The sequence below is a fragment of the Scardinius erythrophthalmus genome (genome assembly GCF_964197995.2).
Source record: "Scardinius erythrophthalmus genome assembly, chromosome: 23".
NCBI lineage: Eukaryota > Metazoa > Chordata > Actinopteri > Cypriniformes > Leuciscidae > Scardinius > Scardinius erythrophthalmus.
Genome location: NC_138243.1, coordinates 22,107,407 through 22,125,252, shown reverse-complemented (window position 1 = coordinate 22,125,252; position 17,846 = coordinate 22,107,407). Strand labels below are relative to the sequence as shown.

The 17,846-nt window shown below is 37.6% G+C and overlaps 2 protein-coding genes across 10 annotated transcripts in view; one reads left to right on the top strand and one right to left on the bottom strand.

Moving 5' to 3' along the window:
• Nucleotides 1–393: 393 nt before the first annotated feature.
• On the top strand, nucleotides 394–15,809 carry supt20 (SPT20 homolog, SAGA complex component). 9 transcript variants are annotated; one of them, XM_081353800.1, is made up of 24 exons: nucleotides 405–523; nucleotides 972–1,049; nucleotides 1,198–1,233; nucleotides 1,357–1,482; nucleotides 1,623–1,749; nucleotides 1,837–1,940; nucleotides 2,523–2,639; nucleotides 2,728–2,781; nucleotides 2,874–3,013; nucleotides 4,592–4,751; nucleotides 5,302–5,358; nucleotides 5,541–5,612; nucleotides 5,713–5,882; nucleotides 6,092–6,124; nucleotides 6,803–6,905; nucleotides 7,184–7,289; nucleotides 8,259–8,396; nucleotides 9,626–9,899; nucleotides 10,487–10,635; nucleotides 11,232–11,287; nucleotides 11,367–11,483; nucleotides 11,599–11,698; nucleotides 12,043–12,131; nucleotides 14,961–15,801. In XM_081353800.1, exons 2-24 carry the CDS (start codon nucleotides 1,047–1,049, stop codon nucleotides 15,108–15,110), a joined length of 2,481 nt encoding a protein of 826 aa, XP_081209926.1. In that variant the 5' UTR covers nucleotides 405–523; nucleotides 972–1,046; the 3' UTR covers nucleotides 15,111–15,801. The 9 variants fall into 9 exon arrangements, with proteins under 9 accessions (XP_081209931.1, XP_081209926.1, XP_081209925.1 ...); XM_081353799.1 differs by having other exon boundaries at nucleotides 11,229–11,287; XM_081353798.1 differs by having other exon boundaries at nucleotides 405–527; nucleotides 11,229–11,287.
• exosc8 (exosome component 8) overlaps nucleotides 15,723–17,846 on the bottom strand; it is a 3,301-nt gene continuing 1,177 nt past the window's right edge. Inside the window, exons 7-11 of the mRNA XM_081353812.1 lie at nucleotides 17,725–17,770; nucleotides 17,515–17,611; nucleotides 17,322–17,442; nucleotides 17,087–17,193; nucleotides 15,723–15,941 (exon numbers count right to left, since the gene is read on the bottom strand). Coding sequence (XP_081209938.1) covers nucleotides 15,823–15,941; nucleotides 17,087–17,193; nucleotides 17,322–17,442; nucleotides 17,515–17,611; nucleotides 17,725–17,770 — 490 coding nt within the window. The 3' untranslated portion in view covers nucleotides 15,723–15,822. The remainder of the gene's footprint in view (nucleotides 15,942–17,086; nucleotides 17,194–17,321; nucleotides 17,443–17,514; nucleotides 17,612–17,724; nucleotides 17,771–17,846) is intronic.

The window sequence follows — 17,846 nt, the reverse complement described above, 5'->3', positions numbered from 1 at the left end:
GAACTAACCCTTTAATAACAATAAATTATTGTTGTTTATAATAATGTATTATTTAGATCATTTAAATGTTTGCTGATTTGTAAGATAAGATAGACATTAAAGACCGAGCTCTGCATTTTGACACTGTATCCCATAATTTATTACTGATCCCCCCACAGAATGTTTGTGTCATTTTGTTTGCCATTTCTCTATTTTCTGATGACATAGGTGGCTTGACCAAGTTACCGCCGTTTTAATGTCGAAACAATATCTGTAACTTTGGTATTTCGGAGAGAACTCTGACTGTTAACCAGGGTGAATTTTTGATATCGTGAACAGAAATGCTTTTTTGTTTTACGTTTTTGAGCGGTTCCGCGCTTCAGCTCTTTGGTTCCGCCTTCAACACGCGCGCACACCGGAAGTTTGGATTTTGTTGTTACACTGGAACAAAATGGCTGCTGTGAGTTTTTTTCATTGAAGGCACTGGAACATTTATTCCGCTTCTTGCTTTGGATTTTCTTCCTGTGGTGATGCAACTCGATTGGCAAGTCAGTTTCAGTGTTTGTCGCCATTGTCACGTTATGCCCCGCTCTGTCAGGTGGTCGTGTTGTGTGGGTTTGTGCATTTTAAGTGAGCTGTTAGCTGTGGTTAGCCAGACTGTCGTTTGCTGGAGCTCCAGTGCTGAAGTTTGTCTTATTCTTCTGGCATAATATTCCTCTGCATTTCATGAATGCATGATATTTACTGCCATTGCATCCTTTAACGCATACTTTGTCATCATCCTGCTGAATTTCACCACATTTGTTTACCAGATGTTGTGATTGCATATAAACACACAGATGCATAACTGTCTTAATGAGCTGAGTCCATGTCTCATACTTTGTTTATTCGCATTCATACACTTGTCATTGGATGTCTGGGGTTACAACTGTCAGCGGACAGATAAATGCACGCGTGGAGTGTGTTTCTGAACTGTCTCTCTCTGATCTCAGGGCTTGAATGGTGTGTTTGTGGAGGTGACAGTGTTGGTGTAACACAGCATCGCCTCCTGTCACACAGCAACCACGATGGTAAGAACTTAAGATTTGTTTTAATGATGTATTTAACATTATGGCATTGATTTGATAATATTTGACATTTTAACTGACTTGTTTGGACAAAATGAGAGATTTGCCCTGCCTCTAATGTTATGCATTTTCATTTATCTTTCTTCCACAGCAACAAGTCCTAGAATATGCATTGGATCGGGCTGAGGTATACTTTTAACTTATTTCTGTGCTGTTTTATACTGTGCAATTTGGTGTTTACTTTGTATCCTGTTCACATGGCAATAATGCATTCTTCTACTCTACAATGACATTGTTATGTCTTGTTTAGTACATTGTTGAAAGTGCTCGTCAGCGACCAGCAAAGAGACGATCGTCCTCGAGCGGAAGGAAATCCTTATATCAGAAACTTTATGAATTGTACATTGAAGAGTGTGAAAAAGAACCAGAGTTGAAGGTAATCTTCACCCGCTAACACACAAACACATTTATGTTTTACAGTAACTTCAAGACTATCGCGGAATGATATTACAGATTGAATATGTGTGTGTATATATGTATATAAATAACTAAGTCCTTACTGCCCTCTTTCTGTAGAAACTGAGGAGAAATGTGAATCTACTAGAGAAACTTGTCTCACAGGAGTCAGTCTCATGTCTGGTGGTCAACCTGTACCCTGCCAATGAAGGATATTCGCTTATGCTTAGAGGAAAAAATGGATCTGGTACTGTCTGCTTTTTATTTGTGTATTATGCTTAGCTCATCATTAATAAACTCTCGCTCGAGCTGATGTTTTTATCCCGACCTAAAGATTCAGAAACAATCCGACTTCGCTATGAAGAAGGAGAGTTACTGGAGTACCTGGATGCTGAGGAGCTGCCGCCCATCCTTGTAGACCTTCTAGAAAAATCACAGGTTAGTAGCATCACTGAACTATTTTTTTAATGTGTAATTTCTTCATGTATTTTTCCATTTCCTTTTATGCAATTTTTGAATTACTTTTTTATTTTTATTTAGAAAAATATTTATATTTTATTTTCCATTAACATTACCTGCCCTATATAAAGTTCATAACAGTGTTGTTATTGTTAACTAAAACTATTATTAATAGTTTTTCTTAATTAGAATAAAGCTGAAATAATGTAAAATATACATATTGTGTAAACTAAATTAAAATGTCTCAGTTGAAGAAATATAATTACATAAAAATAAGTTAAAGCTTACTATAAATATTAAGAAAGTCTCAAAACTAATAGAAATGACAAAAAGCACATATCAAATCTTAAAATAAAATAAAAATAAAACAACTGAAAATATAAAAATAAATTAAAACTATGAAAAAAATACTATTATCGTATATAAATAATGCTAAAATAACACTGGTGCAGAATTGATTCAAAGTGTAATTTTAATTTCATTAGCCTACATTATCACATGCAGTGTTACTGATCCATAAACCAGTGGCTTAGTTTTGTTTTTCCGTTTTTGTTCTGTCAGGTGAACATATTCCACTGTGGCTGTGTCATAGCCGAGGTCAGGGACTACAGACAGTCTGGAAATGCAAAGATGCCCTCCTACCAGAGCCGGCACATCCTGCTGAGACCCACTATGCAGGTCGGTAACAGTCCTGATCCATGACCAGCAGTCTCTGAGAAACTTGAGGTGAGTATTTTTACTAAGCTGTGTCTCTTCTCTTCACCAGACCCTGATCTGTGACGTTCATGCCATGACAAGTGATCACCACAAGTGGACGCAGGTGACGCGACTGCATAGAGCATTAAAAGTGACAGATTCACAGCTCAGTTTGGAGGAGGCATCAATTCCCATGTGTTTTGAATGTGTTTATAGGATGATAAACTTCAGCTGGAGAGTCAGTTGATCCTGGCTACAGCAGAGCCTCTGTGTCTGGACCCTTCCATCTCTGTCAGCTGCGCTACCAACCGTCTGCTCTACAACAAACAGAAGATGAACACACGATCCATGAAACGGTGACGCAGCTTTACATTCAAATGCGTTCTGCTTTTTGTATACAATACTGTTCAAAAAGTTTTTTTAAAGTCTCCGGTTCTCACCAGGGGTGCATTCATATTTGAGTATATTTTAAAATGTAATTTATTCCTGTGATGGCAAAGCTGAATTTTTAGCATCATTACTTCAGTCTTCACTGTCACATAGATATCATTCTAATATGCTGATTTGGTGCTCAAGAAACATTTCTTATTATCAATGTTTAAAACTGCTTTAAATTTTTGTTGAAACCAAAATAAAAAATGTAGGATTCTTTAAAGGAGAACTCCGGTCAATTTTAACATTGAGCTCATTTTATTGTACATTTGGCGTGCTGTCAATACAGAGAACAACTACAAAAATCGGTGTTGCCTACACCGAGTTATTCTATTTTTAAAATTTGCACCCTGTTGACTTCAATGGGGCAAGTACTAAACCTGCTTTTAGGCTCTTAACATCCTTGATGTGTCATTACAAGTGCACAGAAAATGTGAGTGATTCCTTCTGAGTGAACACGAGTGGATCTGACTGCAGTGGATGTGAAAGATATGTATAAAAATGATGTTATTTAAGCCAGCGCAAATACCTGTTTACATCCTGTTTTTCGGTTGAAGTCCAAAGTAGTCAATTGCCGAGTTCACGCGCATAGGTTTAGTTACCTATGATCACGCGCGTGAACTCGGCAATCGATTACTATGGACTTCGACCGAAAACAGGATATAAATACAGGTATGTGCGCTGGCTTAAATAACATCATTTTTATACATATCTTTCACATCCACTGCAGTCAGATCCACTCGTGTTCACTCAGAAGAAATCACTCACATTGGCTGTGCACTTGTAATGACACATCAAGGATGTTAAGAGCCTAAAAGCAGGTTTAGTACTTGCCCCATTGAAGTCAACAGGGTGCAAATTTTAAAAATAGAATAACTCGGTGTAGGCAACACCGATTTTTGTCGTTGTTCTCTGTATTGACAGCACTCCAAATGTACAAAAAAATGAGCTCAATGTTAAAATTGACCGGAGTTCTCCTTTAATGAATATAAAGTTCAAAAGAACAGCATTTGAAATAGAAATCTATTAGAAAAAATGTACTGTCACTTTTGATTTAATTTAATGCGTCCTTTCTAAATAAAAGTATAAATTTCTTTAAAAAAACAACCTTTTTCCCAGACTTTTGAATGGTAGTGTAGTGCTGTTCAGTGTACAGCATGATAGTTAATAACTGCATTTTGCACATACCCACAGAGCTTATGTAGACGTGCACAGAGTAGGTCTTTTATTGTGTGTTTGTGGTTTGTCACCACCTGTGAACTGAAAACCCACTGCTGTTATGATCTCTCATTGCACTGTTGAGACTTAAAGGAATGTGAGTTTTTTTTTCACCAACATGCGCTTTTGTCCTCGCTCTGTGGTGCCAACAGAAACGGTAAAGCTGAAGTTCTTTTAGCTTCAGAATGTTGTATTTGGTACAAAGAGATCCTGAAAACTTAAAAGCAAAATATCAAATCTGCATCATTCCATGCTAATGGAAGTCATGTTTCTCTCCTCCTCAGGTGTTTTAGGAGGCATTCACGAGCAGCTCTGAACAGACAGCAGGAGATGATGAGCCACTGTCCCGCACTGCCACAGCTCCGACTCCTGGACTACCTGCAGAGGAGGAAAGAGAGGAAACCTGCTCCCTCCATAGACCTGAAGATCTCCAAAGCTGGGAATGTGAGTCAAAGATGCAGACGTGTTTTCATTTCTGTGCTGATTTTGGGGAAATTAATTAAAACCTGGTAAAATATGTACACTACTGTTCAAAAGTTTTAGGTCTGTTACAATTGTTTAAAATGACTTTTATTCAGCAAAGATGCATTAAATTGATCAAAAGTGACAGTAAATACGTTTATAATGTTACAAAATATTTCTATTTAAAAAAAAATCCTTACTTTTTTTTTCACAGAAATATTAAGCAAGAAATTAATAACAAGAAATGTTTCTTGAATACCAAATCAGGATATTAGAATAATTTCTGAAGGATCATGTGACACTGAAGACAGCTATTTTAAATTGTAATAATATTTCACAGTATTACTGTATTTTTGATCAAATAAATGCAGCCTTGGTGAGAATTAAGGGACATCTTTCAAAAGTGTTAAAACTAAAAAATTCTCTTTAAACAAATACTTAATATTCATTCCGAGTTTTGGTTAGATCTTATCGATCTTTATCACTAGAGTGGGTGTTTTAGGTGTTTAAATCATTCTTGTTTCTCTTGTAGTGTGTGGACATGTGGAAACAGAACAGTTGTCAGCTGACCGTCCCAGCAGAAATTGACGTGAGTTGCTGTAATGCAATTAAATGAACATACAGTATCATCTCTCTTTTATGAAGGTCCAACAATATTTCATCTCAGAAATAACTTGAAATCTTGTGGCCTTCAGTGTACTGATGTGGGATGTTTGGAGATTTTGTCCTGTAGCCAAATCTGTGAAAATTAGTTTCTCTCTCTGCCTTCAGGTAGAGAAATATGCAGTGGCAGAAAACTCAGTCAAAATAGATGACACTCAGCCCACTGTTTGGCCTGCAAAGGTAACAAAATTGTGTGAATATTACATAGTAACTATACTGTACATGAACCCTGTAAAACGTTGTTTTATCTGTGTGACATGTTGTCTTTGTCTCTGAACAGGACGTGAGGGACGACTACATTTTCGAGTGTGAGATGGGAGGCCAGTCTCAAAGAACAAAAGTCACCATCTTCCAGTCTATGGGCGACCCGCTGGTGTACGGGAAAATCTACAGCGCCAAAGACTCCAAATCAGAGGAGGACGTCACAGACCTACACCTCATTCACCCACCGTAAGAAGCAACTGATGACATTTTAGCATTTCACTTACAAGTACTTATTTCACATTTGTATTATGTTATATATTCAGTTTTCTTATATTATACATTACATTTATATGCGACCAATGGGAGATGGGGAAGTGTCCAGGAAAATTACTTTTACTCTCTGTTTTGCTTGCTCACGTACCTGATCTTTTTTTTCTTTTTTCTGTGATTTGTAGATTCCTCATAGGTTCAAAGACAGACGCTGATCGGTAAGTATGGGAGCTTCATTTTGTCGTTTGGTGTTGTTGGGTTTCTGGTCTTAATAATAATAATAATAATAAACTTTATTTTCTATAGCGCCTTTAAAAGTTACATCTCAAAATGCTTCACAAAAATACGAAAAAAGAAAAGAAAAATACAACAATATAAAAGCATTCATAAAAGAGAAGGACATTCAAATATACAATACACACAAAAAATATAATTGATATGTTTTCAAAACAATTCCATAATTAAATGGTATAGAAAATATAGTTAGAAGTGATCAAATAAATGCTTTGAGGGTAGATTTAAAAACACTTCATAGATTCTGCTTGACTAATCTCAGAGGGCAGAGAGTTCCATAGTTTTGGAGCAAGTGAAGAGAAAGCCCCATCACCCATAGATCTTAAACGAGTTGGCGGGACAGTTAAAAGACCAGCTTCAGTGGAGCGGAGATCTCGCGTTGGGATGTAGGGGGATTAAGAGTTCTGACAAATATTGAGTTGCCAGACCAAAGCGTTATAAATAAGCATGAGAATTTATAAATCAACACGAAACCTGACAGGGAGCCAGTGTAAGGACTCCAAAATAGGAGTGATGTGATTCCTAGTCCTGGTCCTAGTCAGGATTCTAGGATCCTAGTCTTGGTTTTTTTCAGCCACCATGTGAACATTCCTGTGCTGCAGGTTTCTGACGCAGTATAAAGAGGTGTATGAACGGGACGTGAAGTGTCAGGTGAAGATGTTGCACAACTCGCAAGGCCAGCTCTCCCCCACCAGGGAGAACGAGGTGAGACACTTTGCATAATGTATATATCTTACTGTTCCGACTATGGTTTTATGGTTTGCAGTTCATGCTATAGAAAAATAGATATGAGGCAGATATGCTCTTTTTCTGCCTGTCTAAACCAATCCCAAAGTGATTGATTATAGATTTATGTGCCAGATATAGAAAATGGGTACCAAAACAATTGCATGTGCCTGAAAAAAAGAATCAATGTAAATTTTATGACATCCATACATCATCCAAGATCAGACCATTTTGATGGCTGTTTGTTTTTGATGCAGGCTGATGGGTTCTCAGCGCTGGTCCAGTCTTCGGTTTTAGGAAAGGGTGTCAAACACAGACCTCCTCCTATCAAACTGCCAGCCGGCTCAGCCTGCGCCTCCTCAGGTGAGACAGACTTAATGTATGATTATTTTATATGTTCATGTATGTGTATAAATGTTTTAAAACATTTTCCCTGAAAGTTCGAGTTATAATCGTTTGCAAGAGCGTGATTATAAACACGACGGGGCTGTGAAAACGGACGAGTGAGTAGATGAGTTTACCTGTTTGGCTGATGACGTTTAATGTCCCCGACAACCTCCATTTAGCCACTCGTAGCAACCACCTTTTAGAAGACAAGTAAAAGCTTTTAAAACATCACAAGAGGGTATTACTGATGTACTTTATATCGTAGAATAAAAAGTCTTGAAAATATCTTGAGCATGTTCACCACCGACCTTATTTCAAGCATTCAACCAAAAGCCCATAAAAGAAAAACCTTGATTAGAGAACGATGGAACCGGAAGTGCTTAAATGCTAATTCATATCTGGGTTTTGGCCCACAAAAAAATATGTCATCCCTGGCGCCCCTCTATAAAAGACCTTAGTCAGGCGACGACATACAGAATTTATAGCGGATAAAAACGAGGCTGTGAGGAATAGATTTAGTCTTTACAATGTCATGCACTGTATAAAGGTTCTGGATCACGTCATTTTCACTAATCACAACTTTGACAGCTGTTTTATGGAGTTTTTGTCCACTGAAAGTTTTTTTTCGCCAAGCTGAACAATCGGAATGTTGTTAAAGGGTTACTTAGTTCATCCAATAATGAAAATTTATAAAACATTTAACATTCATCAACACACATCAGTTATGGTAAATTGAAGCTCAAGCATGATAATTTGACATGCGAGAACCAATGAGGTTCATTCTAGTGTTATGCAGCATGTTGGAGCTTTCACAAGAACCAGTAAATAGACTGATGAAAGTCAGGTCAGGTCTTGGTCTCATTCCCTTCTTTCTGTCTGTCACAATGTGTTTTTGTCTCTCCACTTTAAAAAGTGTACCAACAAACACTCCGTCCTGTTGTCTAGGAAACCTGTACAGTACACAGGCCTCCAGCGGCCATCTCAAGTGCCCGACTCCTCCACCCTCGAAGAATCAGTCGCTCTCCCGGAAACACTCCATGGAGCTTAGCCTGCTGTCCCCTGCTGCTCTCTCGCCCATGCAGAGTGAGTAACTGAGTATCTCTCCATCCACAACCACAAAGCTGTTACTGACCAGGTCCACATGATATATCCAAATAAAATCGATATGGCAATAGAGCTGGTAAGTCCCGCCCCTTCCGCTAACCCCACTGGACCTCTAGGTTGAAAAATCGTCAATGCAAGTGAATGTGAGATAATAATTATTTTCTGGTCCCGTTTGAATTTTGCCATGAATGTGAACATATGTCGTCTGTGAATTTTTTATATAATTTTTCGTGTGAAGAATGCTACAATTTAGCGGGTAGAAGTTTGATACGGTTAGACTTCAACAACTCAACTCAACTACAACTCTTCGCAGCTTTCAGACGGGAATCTGAAGAAAGAACAGCCCATTGGGTTTGAATGGTGACATTTGGGTACAAAACACACAGGCATCTCGATCTGTCTCCATAGATTATCGCAGCATTAGCACCGTGATTTGACAAGTGGAGGGAAAATGTGTTATGGGGTGACGTCACATAGGCGACATGTAGTCTTTCTCGTTATGTCTTTTCCACAACTGCTAGCCGAAGAATCATACAATATACTGTCAAACTTGTTACATGAAAAATTATATAAAAAATTCACAGACAACATATTGTTCACATTCATGGCACAATTCAAACGGGACCAGAAAATAATTATTTTCTCACATTCACTTGGATTGACGATTTTTCAACCTAGAGGTCCACTTGGGGTTTTACGGATGGGCGGGACTTACCAGCTCTATATGGCTTAGTGCGATTGTCAAATTGTAAAATAAAATGAGTTGTATCATTCACATTTTTATTTTATAGTACAATAGTGTTATTACAATATATATTTTTTAGTTTGCTTCAAATTTTTATTTAATAATAATCACAAAAAAAATCATAATTATAATTATATAGTCCTATTAAATGGGGTGAGAATGTGGACCAAGTAGAAAGACTAAAATATAATTTTCTTGTCAAATTTACTCTAATAATCTGTTTTATTGAACTTTTTGTATAAAAACTTTTTGTCACAGTGAAGCTTTTCCTAAATCACTCTGCCCAAAACGGATTTTGCTATTAAAAACTCTTTTGAGTTAAAAGTAATTTTTAAGCTTTAAAAAAAAGAAGATATGCACAAAACAATAAAATTACCCTACTTCACTCTAGAATGATTAATTCTTTCCAAATTTATCAGCCTATATTTGTTTACCCTCTTTTTCCTCTGATTGTCATCCATAGGATCAGGTACTCCCAAGCCCGCTACACCCACTCCCACCAACACGCCGTGTTCTACGCCACACCCTGCCGACGTTCAGGGTGTCACGCCCTCATTAACGCCCACCCCTCAGGACCCCTCCCTCCCACAGCAACCTACCCTGCTGACTCCCTTCACCCAGCAGCAGATGGCCCTGCCCGTCATGACTATTCCCCTGCCCACGTCCAGCACCACATCTTCACAGGTCATGACCAACCCTGCAGGGCTGAACTTCATCAATGTGGTGGGCCCAGTTTGGTAAGTGACATGAAAAAATTGTTTTATGTGACTAAAGCCGGGTGTACTCTGTATAATTTCATCCACAATTTGGCCGTCTGAGACAAATTTTGCAAATCCTAAAATATTCCTCTGATCCTAGGCTAAAATCGGTAGTCTTTGATCGCTAGTTTGACTTGTTTGCCGACAGCCGATTAATGGCCATTGCGATCAAATACCAATAGGAGAGCAGAATCTAATGATGCAATTAGTGCGACAGCAACAAACCACCATTTGATCCACACACATAGTTTGTTTTCATCTTCTATTCTTCTTCTTTCTTGACAAGCCATGACCAATATTAACGCTAGAGATTGTTTTTCGTCGCTAGCCACCATTTACATCACGCATGCAGCTCAGTCACCGAACATGTCATGGTTTGATGATGTAAAACTCCAAATGAGTTTTTGTACATTTGTCAATTTTTGCCTGTCGTACAGCCCGACATTGACGACTGAGATCCTACTGTGGGACATGGCTTACAGCAGGGATCATGCTCATACAGTCTGACAAGCAACAATTGTAAAGTGACTATTATATTCACCCGGCTGAACCTCTCTTACAAACAGCAGTCCACAGACCCTGATGAGCGGTTCTAACCCGATGCTGGGTTGTAGTCCTGGGACCCTGGCGTCTGGTATACCCCTGAGTGGACTTCTGCCCTCTGGTGGTCTCATGTCTGGAGCTCTGCCTTCCATGCAGCCTGCAGCTCCAGCAGGTAAACGTCTCCGTCATTTGCTCCCTGCATGGTCAGATGTTCACCAGTGACTTTTACAAGTTATCCGTCACTATTGTGAAGATTAAAACGATACTTTTTAACGATACTCTCATGTCACGAATCGATACATCTCATGATACAATAAGGCTATTATAAAAAAAGGTGAACAAGAAAATGTACTGTTGATTAAAATGCTAAATTTGGTATTAAATTGTGGGTGTATGAATAGGCTTGGACTTGGTGCTGGTAACCCAATGCACAGGACAATGGTGACCCCAGAATAAAAATAATCATGATTCTGAAGCTGAAAATGCAGAATTATTTAGATAATTACTGGCTAGATATATTTAAAATAATGTAGGCCACTTTTTACTGGTAACATGATACATTTGGCATTATCAGGACACAAATATTCCTCCATTGCATTATTATACATTAAATTCAACATTTTAGTTTAATGTAGTACTGACTCTAAAACTCTGACAACTCACACAGTAATTTTTATTTTTGGTGAACAATACATATTGTCACTATCCATGATATGTATTTTGATATATTGTGACACCCCTATTAAAATGTCAATGTTGTCCCAGCAGGTGGGCCTTTTGGCCTGAACAACAGCCCGGGACTGCGACCGCTCAACCTTCTTCAGGTGAGGGCGCTTTTCCTGTAATGTAATGGGTTTTGTGGAGAGGATTCTTTCATTATTTTTGTGTTTCGCTTTCTTTCAGCTCCCTACGGGACCTCTGATTTTTAACTCTCTACAGCAGCAGCAGTTGTCTCAGTTCTCCCCTCAACAGCAGAGCAGCCAGTCGGCCACATCCAGCCCCCAGCAGCAGGGGGAGTCTGTGAGTTAGACACAGTGTCCATCATTTTACACCGCTTTCCTTATTCTAGTAATCTCGTGATGCGGAGGATTAACTAATAGACTGAATAGTAATTCAGTTGTCCTCTTTGCATCAGGCTGACCCGGGTCTGACGACAGAACAGGGACTGACCGCGCAACAGACGGCAGTCATCAATCTCACCGGAGTGGGGGGATTCATGTCCCCTCAGGCAGCAGGTACAGACTCATGCACCGGATACATGCATTTCATTTCTCTGCTACTCCTCTTACTGTTATTCAAGTACATCTCTAGTCCAGATATCTCTAACAGACACTAACACAGCGAGTAGACATACTAATGAATTTAGATTTTGTAGTGTGTCATACTAATCTCAACGTAGATCAGTCGAAGTTAATCAGAGCTGTTTTTTTACTATTTGGTTTGTCATTTGATTAACATGATGGTGGATGCCACTTTTCCTTTTTGCTACATTCTACCTTTTATTTCCTGTTACCTCCTTCCCCACCCTATTCTTTCTCTCCCCTCCTCCTCCTCCACCCCACCCCTCTGTCCGTGGTAGTGCTGTCCCAGCTGGGTTGTGGTCTGGAGGGGTCCGGGCCCAGCCTACCATCCCCGAGGCTCCAGCAACAGCACCAGCCACAGATCCAAGTAATGCAGCAACTTTGACCTCATCCACCCATAGACATGTGTATATCAGACTGACCTTTGACCTCTTGACATGAATTCAAAAGCGACCCTATTTACTTTCTTAAAACATCTTTCTGGTCTTATTGTGCATGATTTGTCAATTCATTTTATTCCAACGTCATCAAATTATAATAACTTGTTCCAGCTCTGAAACACCTTCTGGCTGACATCACTTACGCACATTGTACGCACCTTCTTTTAATACGTTGTACGCACCTTCTAAATACGTTACATTACACAATTATAAAACGTATAATTATCACCCTAAAATATCTAAAGGTTGAAAAAAAATTCTATTTTTTTCTTTTTTCACAAAAGTTTGGGGTCTGTAATTTGGTTTTTGAAAAGTCTCTTCTCACCAAGGCTGCATTTATTTGATCAAAAATACAGTAAAAACTGTAATATTGTGAAATATTATTACAACTTAAAATAACTTTTCTATTCTAATATAAATTAAAATGTAATTTATTCCTGTGATGGCAAAGCTGAATTTTCAGCATCATTACTCCAGTCTTCAGTGTCACATGATCCTTCAGAAATCATTCTAATATGATGATTTGGAGCTCAAGAAACATTTCTTATTATTATCAGTGTTGAAAACAGTGGTTTCCACAAAAACATGAAGATTTTTTACATAAACATGATTTTCTAACAATGTGTCTTCACCCTCACTTTTGATCAATTTATTTGTCCTTGCTGAATAAAAGTGTTAATTTCTTTTTTTTAAATCTTTTACTGACCCCAAACTTTTGAACATTAGTGTGTACAATATAGCGACATCTAAGGACAAAATCACAATTGAGTTAACATTGAGTTCAAAGGTCTGGTGCAAGACTGTGGATCAGTCTGTTATATGATGTCTATGCATTCATTCTTTAGATGAAATGCTCAAGACTACACAGCTAAACACTGTTTATCACATCAATAGTTTCTTTCCTGGCAACTTCTGACCAGTGTGTAAAGCTTGCTGTGTTTGAGTAACCATTCTTGTCTAAGCCTTTACCAACATCTTTGCATATAATGTTGAGCTTGTGGCATATCTATTAACAGCAGCTTGAAGCATGCTTTTATAGCAATTGAGATATATTTTAAAACTTCATAAATGTCTTATTTAGAAGGATTCATCAGTTTCATTGATAAGCATGACTAATTTGTGTTGTGCTTGTGTTATCCATCACACACATCTGACCAGTAACAGCCGAACCCTTGCATTAGTCCCAGCTGAGATGCGAGTTGAAGTTGCTGTCTTGCTGACACCAAACAAGAGCGTGTGTGTGTAATACAGCATAGCTGACAAAACAACAGCTGCATTGCACTTTTACATTTACCGCCTTCCTTTTCCATCACTGCTTGATCCTTTCCTGTTCTTCAAAGTTTGTCGTTCCCATTATTTCCCCATTGAATATACCATTCCTCCCTCTTTCTGCCTCACCCAGCTTCTGCAAACACTTCGATGTCTGTCCAGCGTGTTGCTTCCATTTTCACTGCGGTTTTAAAGAATGGTGGTTTCCCTTCAGCAGCTCTGCTTTAGTTGAAACTCTTCCATTATCTGAGCCAACGGGAGGGGCGACACAAACATGTTAAGCATGTAATATTGTATACAATGTACATTACTAGCTAAAGGGATTTTCCAAATTGTAGATAGGGATGCAAGATATTATAACCATATCAGTTATCAGATGATGGTAGAGATGTTTTATCAGGATCCGTTGATATTGGATATTTGCTAGTGCATGCTCATTTCCCATTAGATTACCTTTGCTGTCCATCTTTAAAAGCATGACTAATTTAGTTACACTGTTAAATGTCATCTTTAGCAAGTCTCATAATTAACTTTTTTTTTTTAAATACTGTACATTCATAATAATGTGATGCCTAAATTCACTTGTAGCATTTAATATGATGCTAGTTGATAGTGTTTTATTTTAGACCTAATTTTTCTGTCTTTCGCCATTTGTCTATCACTACAGAACTTGAAAATAATTATTAGCTTATCGACTAGTTTTTTAATATTGGTGCATCCCAAATTTTACAATAATATTAAAGGCATTAACTCATCTTTTTAAAAGAAAATTCACATGTAAGCACAATATACACTACTGTTTAAAAGTTTAAGGTGAGATTTTTGTAAATGTTTTAATCTTATTCTCACAAAGGCTACGTTTATTTGATAAAAACAAAGTAAGAACAGTAGTATTGTGAAACATTTTTCTTATTTTTACTGTTTTTCTTACTTTATAATGTAATTTATTCCTGTGATGCAAAGCTGAATTTTCAGCATCTTTTCTCCAGTCTTCAGTGTCACATGATCCTTCAGAAATCATTCTAATATGATGATTTGCTTTTTTTAATCAATATTCAAAACAGTCATGCTGTTTAATATTTTTATGGAAACTGTGACCTTTTTTTCAGGATTATTTGAATATGAAGTTCAAATGAATAGCATTTATTTGCAATATATATATTTTATAAATAACATTTAAAATTTCTTTAGTCACTTTTGGTCGATTTAATGTGTCCTTGCTGAATAAAAGTAGAAAAAAAAAAACATTTGAACAGTAGTGTATGTCTCTTTAAAACAATTAAATAATTATTTAATATTTGATTAAAAAAAATTCCACATTATTTCAATTGTACTGTTTAGAGGGTGTCAGTTTGATGATCGTCATAACGTTGAACTCCTTGGCTACATGTAGGAAATGCTTCTGAGACACAGCTGCTGTGAGAGGAGACTCTTGGTACGTTTTTAACGGCACAAATTCATTATCCGTTACTTTCCCTTTCGCACAGTTGCAATTCTTGCAGCACCAAATGCAACAGCAGCAAATGGGTATGGCAGTGGGGGCGGCGGCACAGTCGGCGCTGCCACGGCAACATTCCGTCAACCAGCCAAGAAGTAAGAGGAAACGCAGCACGCCACAGCCCCTCCCCAAATCATGACCTCCGGCCCCGTCCACTGACCCACCGTGAGGACGTCAACAAACGCCACTGTGCTTGATCCACAGCATTTTATGGACTGATTGTGGCTCAACCGGACTAAAGTAAAAAAAAAAATTCATAGGGGTGCAGGAGTTACTCACCTGACCTCAGGCCAGAGGACTATTCGTGTTACATCGAGGACATTTAGAGCAGGGGACCTTAGAGTATTACCATATTTTTTAAAGAAATACAAGACATGAAATGAGACAATTCTTCTTGTAGGGTTCCCTACGGCATGCTGTCTTTATTCTCCTTCCAAATGGCCCTTTCAACGAGAGCCCGTCCGGCTCGAGAGGGTGGACCCTACGCACACTAATAAGGGCCGTACAGATGTGCCTCAATCACCTTTTGCTCAACTTTACCATTATGAGAAAACCTTCTCTCTACTGCTGGATGTCAGAATGATGGGCTGCCTTGTCCCAGCATGCAATTACATGTGCGGTTTTTATATGGCACATTTTAAAATGGCATTTTGTTATACTGAGGGGGGGAGTTGATGTATATTCTTATGGAGAAAAAAAATCTAAACCATGTGAGTGGATGACATTTCTGAACACTGAGGCAGAATTTTTTGTAAATGATCTTTGTCGGCAGTTTTATTGTGATAAAAAAAGAAAGTATATATTGACAGTGAAAAATACAACTTTTAGATAAAAATGGCCCGACTGTGTGTTTATTTCGTCGTCTTCATGCTCCCAATGACTTTGTCCACTAGTTTGCTGATCTCTTTGTTTCTCGTTATGGCTCGATTGATGCAGTGTTGTAGTTTCTCACCGGATAACGACGTCCCACCTAAAGCAAAGCATTTGTATTTGTTTTTAAATCTACTAATATTATTCAACCAAATCTACAGACCACAAAAATTCAATCAGGTGATACTCATCGACAATCTTGACACTTTGGTGGATCCAAAATAGGTCATTTATGTGATCCATGTAGATTTGATGATTTTTGTTTTATATTGATATGAGAATCGTTTATACATTTTTTTTTGTCAACAAAAGAGAAGATTTGAGGTCTTCTGCAATTTTTCTGCCAAAATAAAAGCTCTATGGTTTTGTGTTTGAAAGCAAAGAAATTATAGAATAAATTCTATTATTATTAATTACTCATTATTTTACAGTACAATAGCATTTTATTTATATTAATGCATTTGGCAGATGCTTTTATCCAAAGCTAAATATAGTATAATTTGAATAAATATAGTCAAGGGGGAATTTTTCCATATTACTTAATGCTAAAATTGCTGCTATGCTCACTCTTTGTCATATGGAAGCTTGTTTCCCTGATGGAATAGTTTTTTGTAATCTTGTAATTTTGAGTTTATATCTCGCAATCCCGACTTTTACCACATTTCTGAGTTTGATCCGATCTAGCAACCCAAGATTATCTCAAAATTCGAACTTTTTTTCTTTCAATTCCGTGTTTTATATCTCGCAATCCTGATTTTATTTTTAGCAAATCCAAGATTCACACAATTCTAACATTTTTCTTGTAATTCTGACTTTATTTCTAGCAACCCAGGATTCTCAAAATTCCAACTTTTTATCTCACAATTCCGTTTAAATATCTAGCAATTCTGATCTAGCAACCCAAAATTCTCATATTCTGACTTTATTTCTAGCAGTTCCAAGATTATTTTAATTCTGACTTTTTTCTCGCAATTCCGAGTTTAAATAATATAAACACAATTGCAAGTTATAAAGTACGAATTGTGAGAGATGAACTCTCAATTCTGCGAATAAAAGCCTAAATTGTGAGATAAACTCACAATTGCCGGAAAAAGTCAGATTTGTGAGATAAAAAGTCACAATTACCTTTTTTTTATTCCATGGTGGAAACAAGCTTCCATAATGTTGCCTTTTTCACCCCGATGATATTGCATCCCTGATGCTGTAAATAACCTGCAGTTTTGTGTCAAATGTCTTGATGTTCACCTGGTTTGTGGACGGCACAGAGTCGATCCTCCTCGTCTGTTACCACAGTCATTAATGCTGTAGACAAGCTTTCCTCTTCCGCTGTGGGGTCGACGATGATGATGGAACTGCGAAAGGAGGAAATGGAAAAAGTGTCTGTGAACTCATTCTTGTGTCATTTTTAAAGAATTTTATATTGATCTTAATTTGGCTAAACTAAATGGCGTGTTGTGTAATAGAGAAATATGTTGATTACTCATCAAATACTGCAAACGATGAGCCAACTGGGTGCCGGCTGATCTTCAAGTGTCTCTTCTTCTGGATGTCAACTTCTGCTAAATCTGTCTCTTTGTTTACAGTGACTTCAGGAAGTTGGGCTGAGAAATTGGAAATGTGTTTATTAGTCATCATAACAGCAGGAGGATGTTATATTCAGATGAAGTGCTCACCGTTCTTTAAAGCTGCCAGCAGAACTATGATGCAGGCGTCAAGTAAGTTCCCATCATAATCCAAACACATAATATCACAGTACAGCACCCAACAAAGCTAGAAAATAAGTGATAAATGAAATGCAAGGATTTTTAAATGAGCAATGTTGTGGTATTTTTAGAAGTATATTTATTAAAGATTCTAGTATTAACATTATATTTATATCTTACCTTAGATTTTTCAATGCACAATTCCTCCATATTTATTAAATCTGAACTGCAGAGCAGAAGAGAAGAGAATAAACTTGATTTAAGTAATAATAACAATGATAATGTGTTTGGCTTGACCAACA

Excerpts from the sequence above, each read along its gene's own strand:
- supt20 (XM_081353799.1), top strand. Across the intron at positions 1,483-1,622 it reads AAAAAGAACCAGAGTTGAAG|AAACTGAGGAGAAATGTGAA; the intron begins GTAATCTTCACC and ends CTCTTTCTGTAG. Across the intron at positions 5,613-5,712 it reads CCACTGTTTGGCCTGCAAAG|GACGTGAGGGACGACTACAT; the intron begins GTAACAAAATTG and ends GTCTCTGAACAG.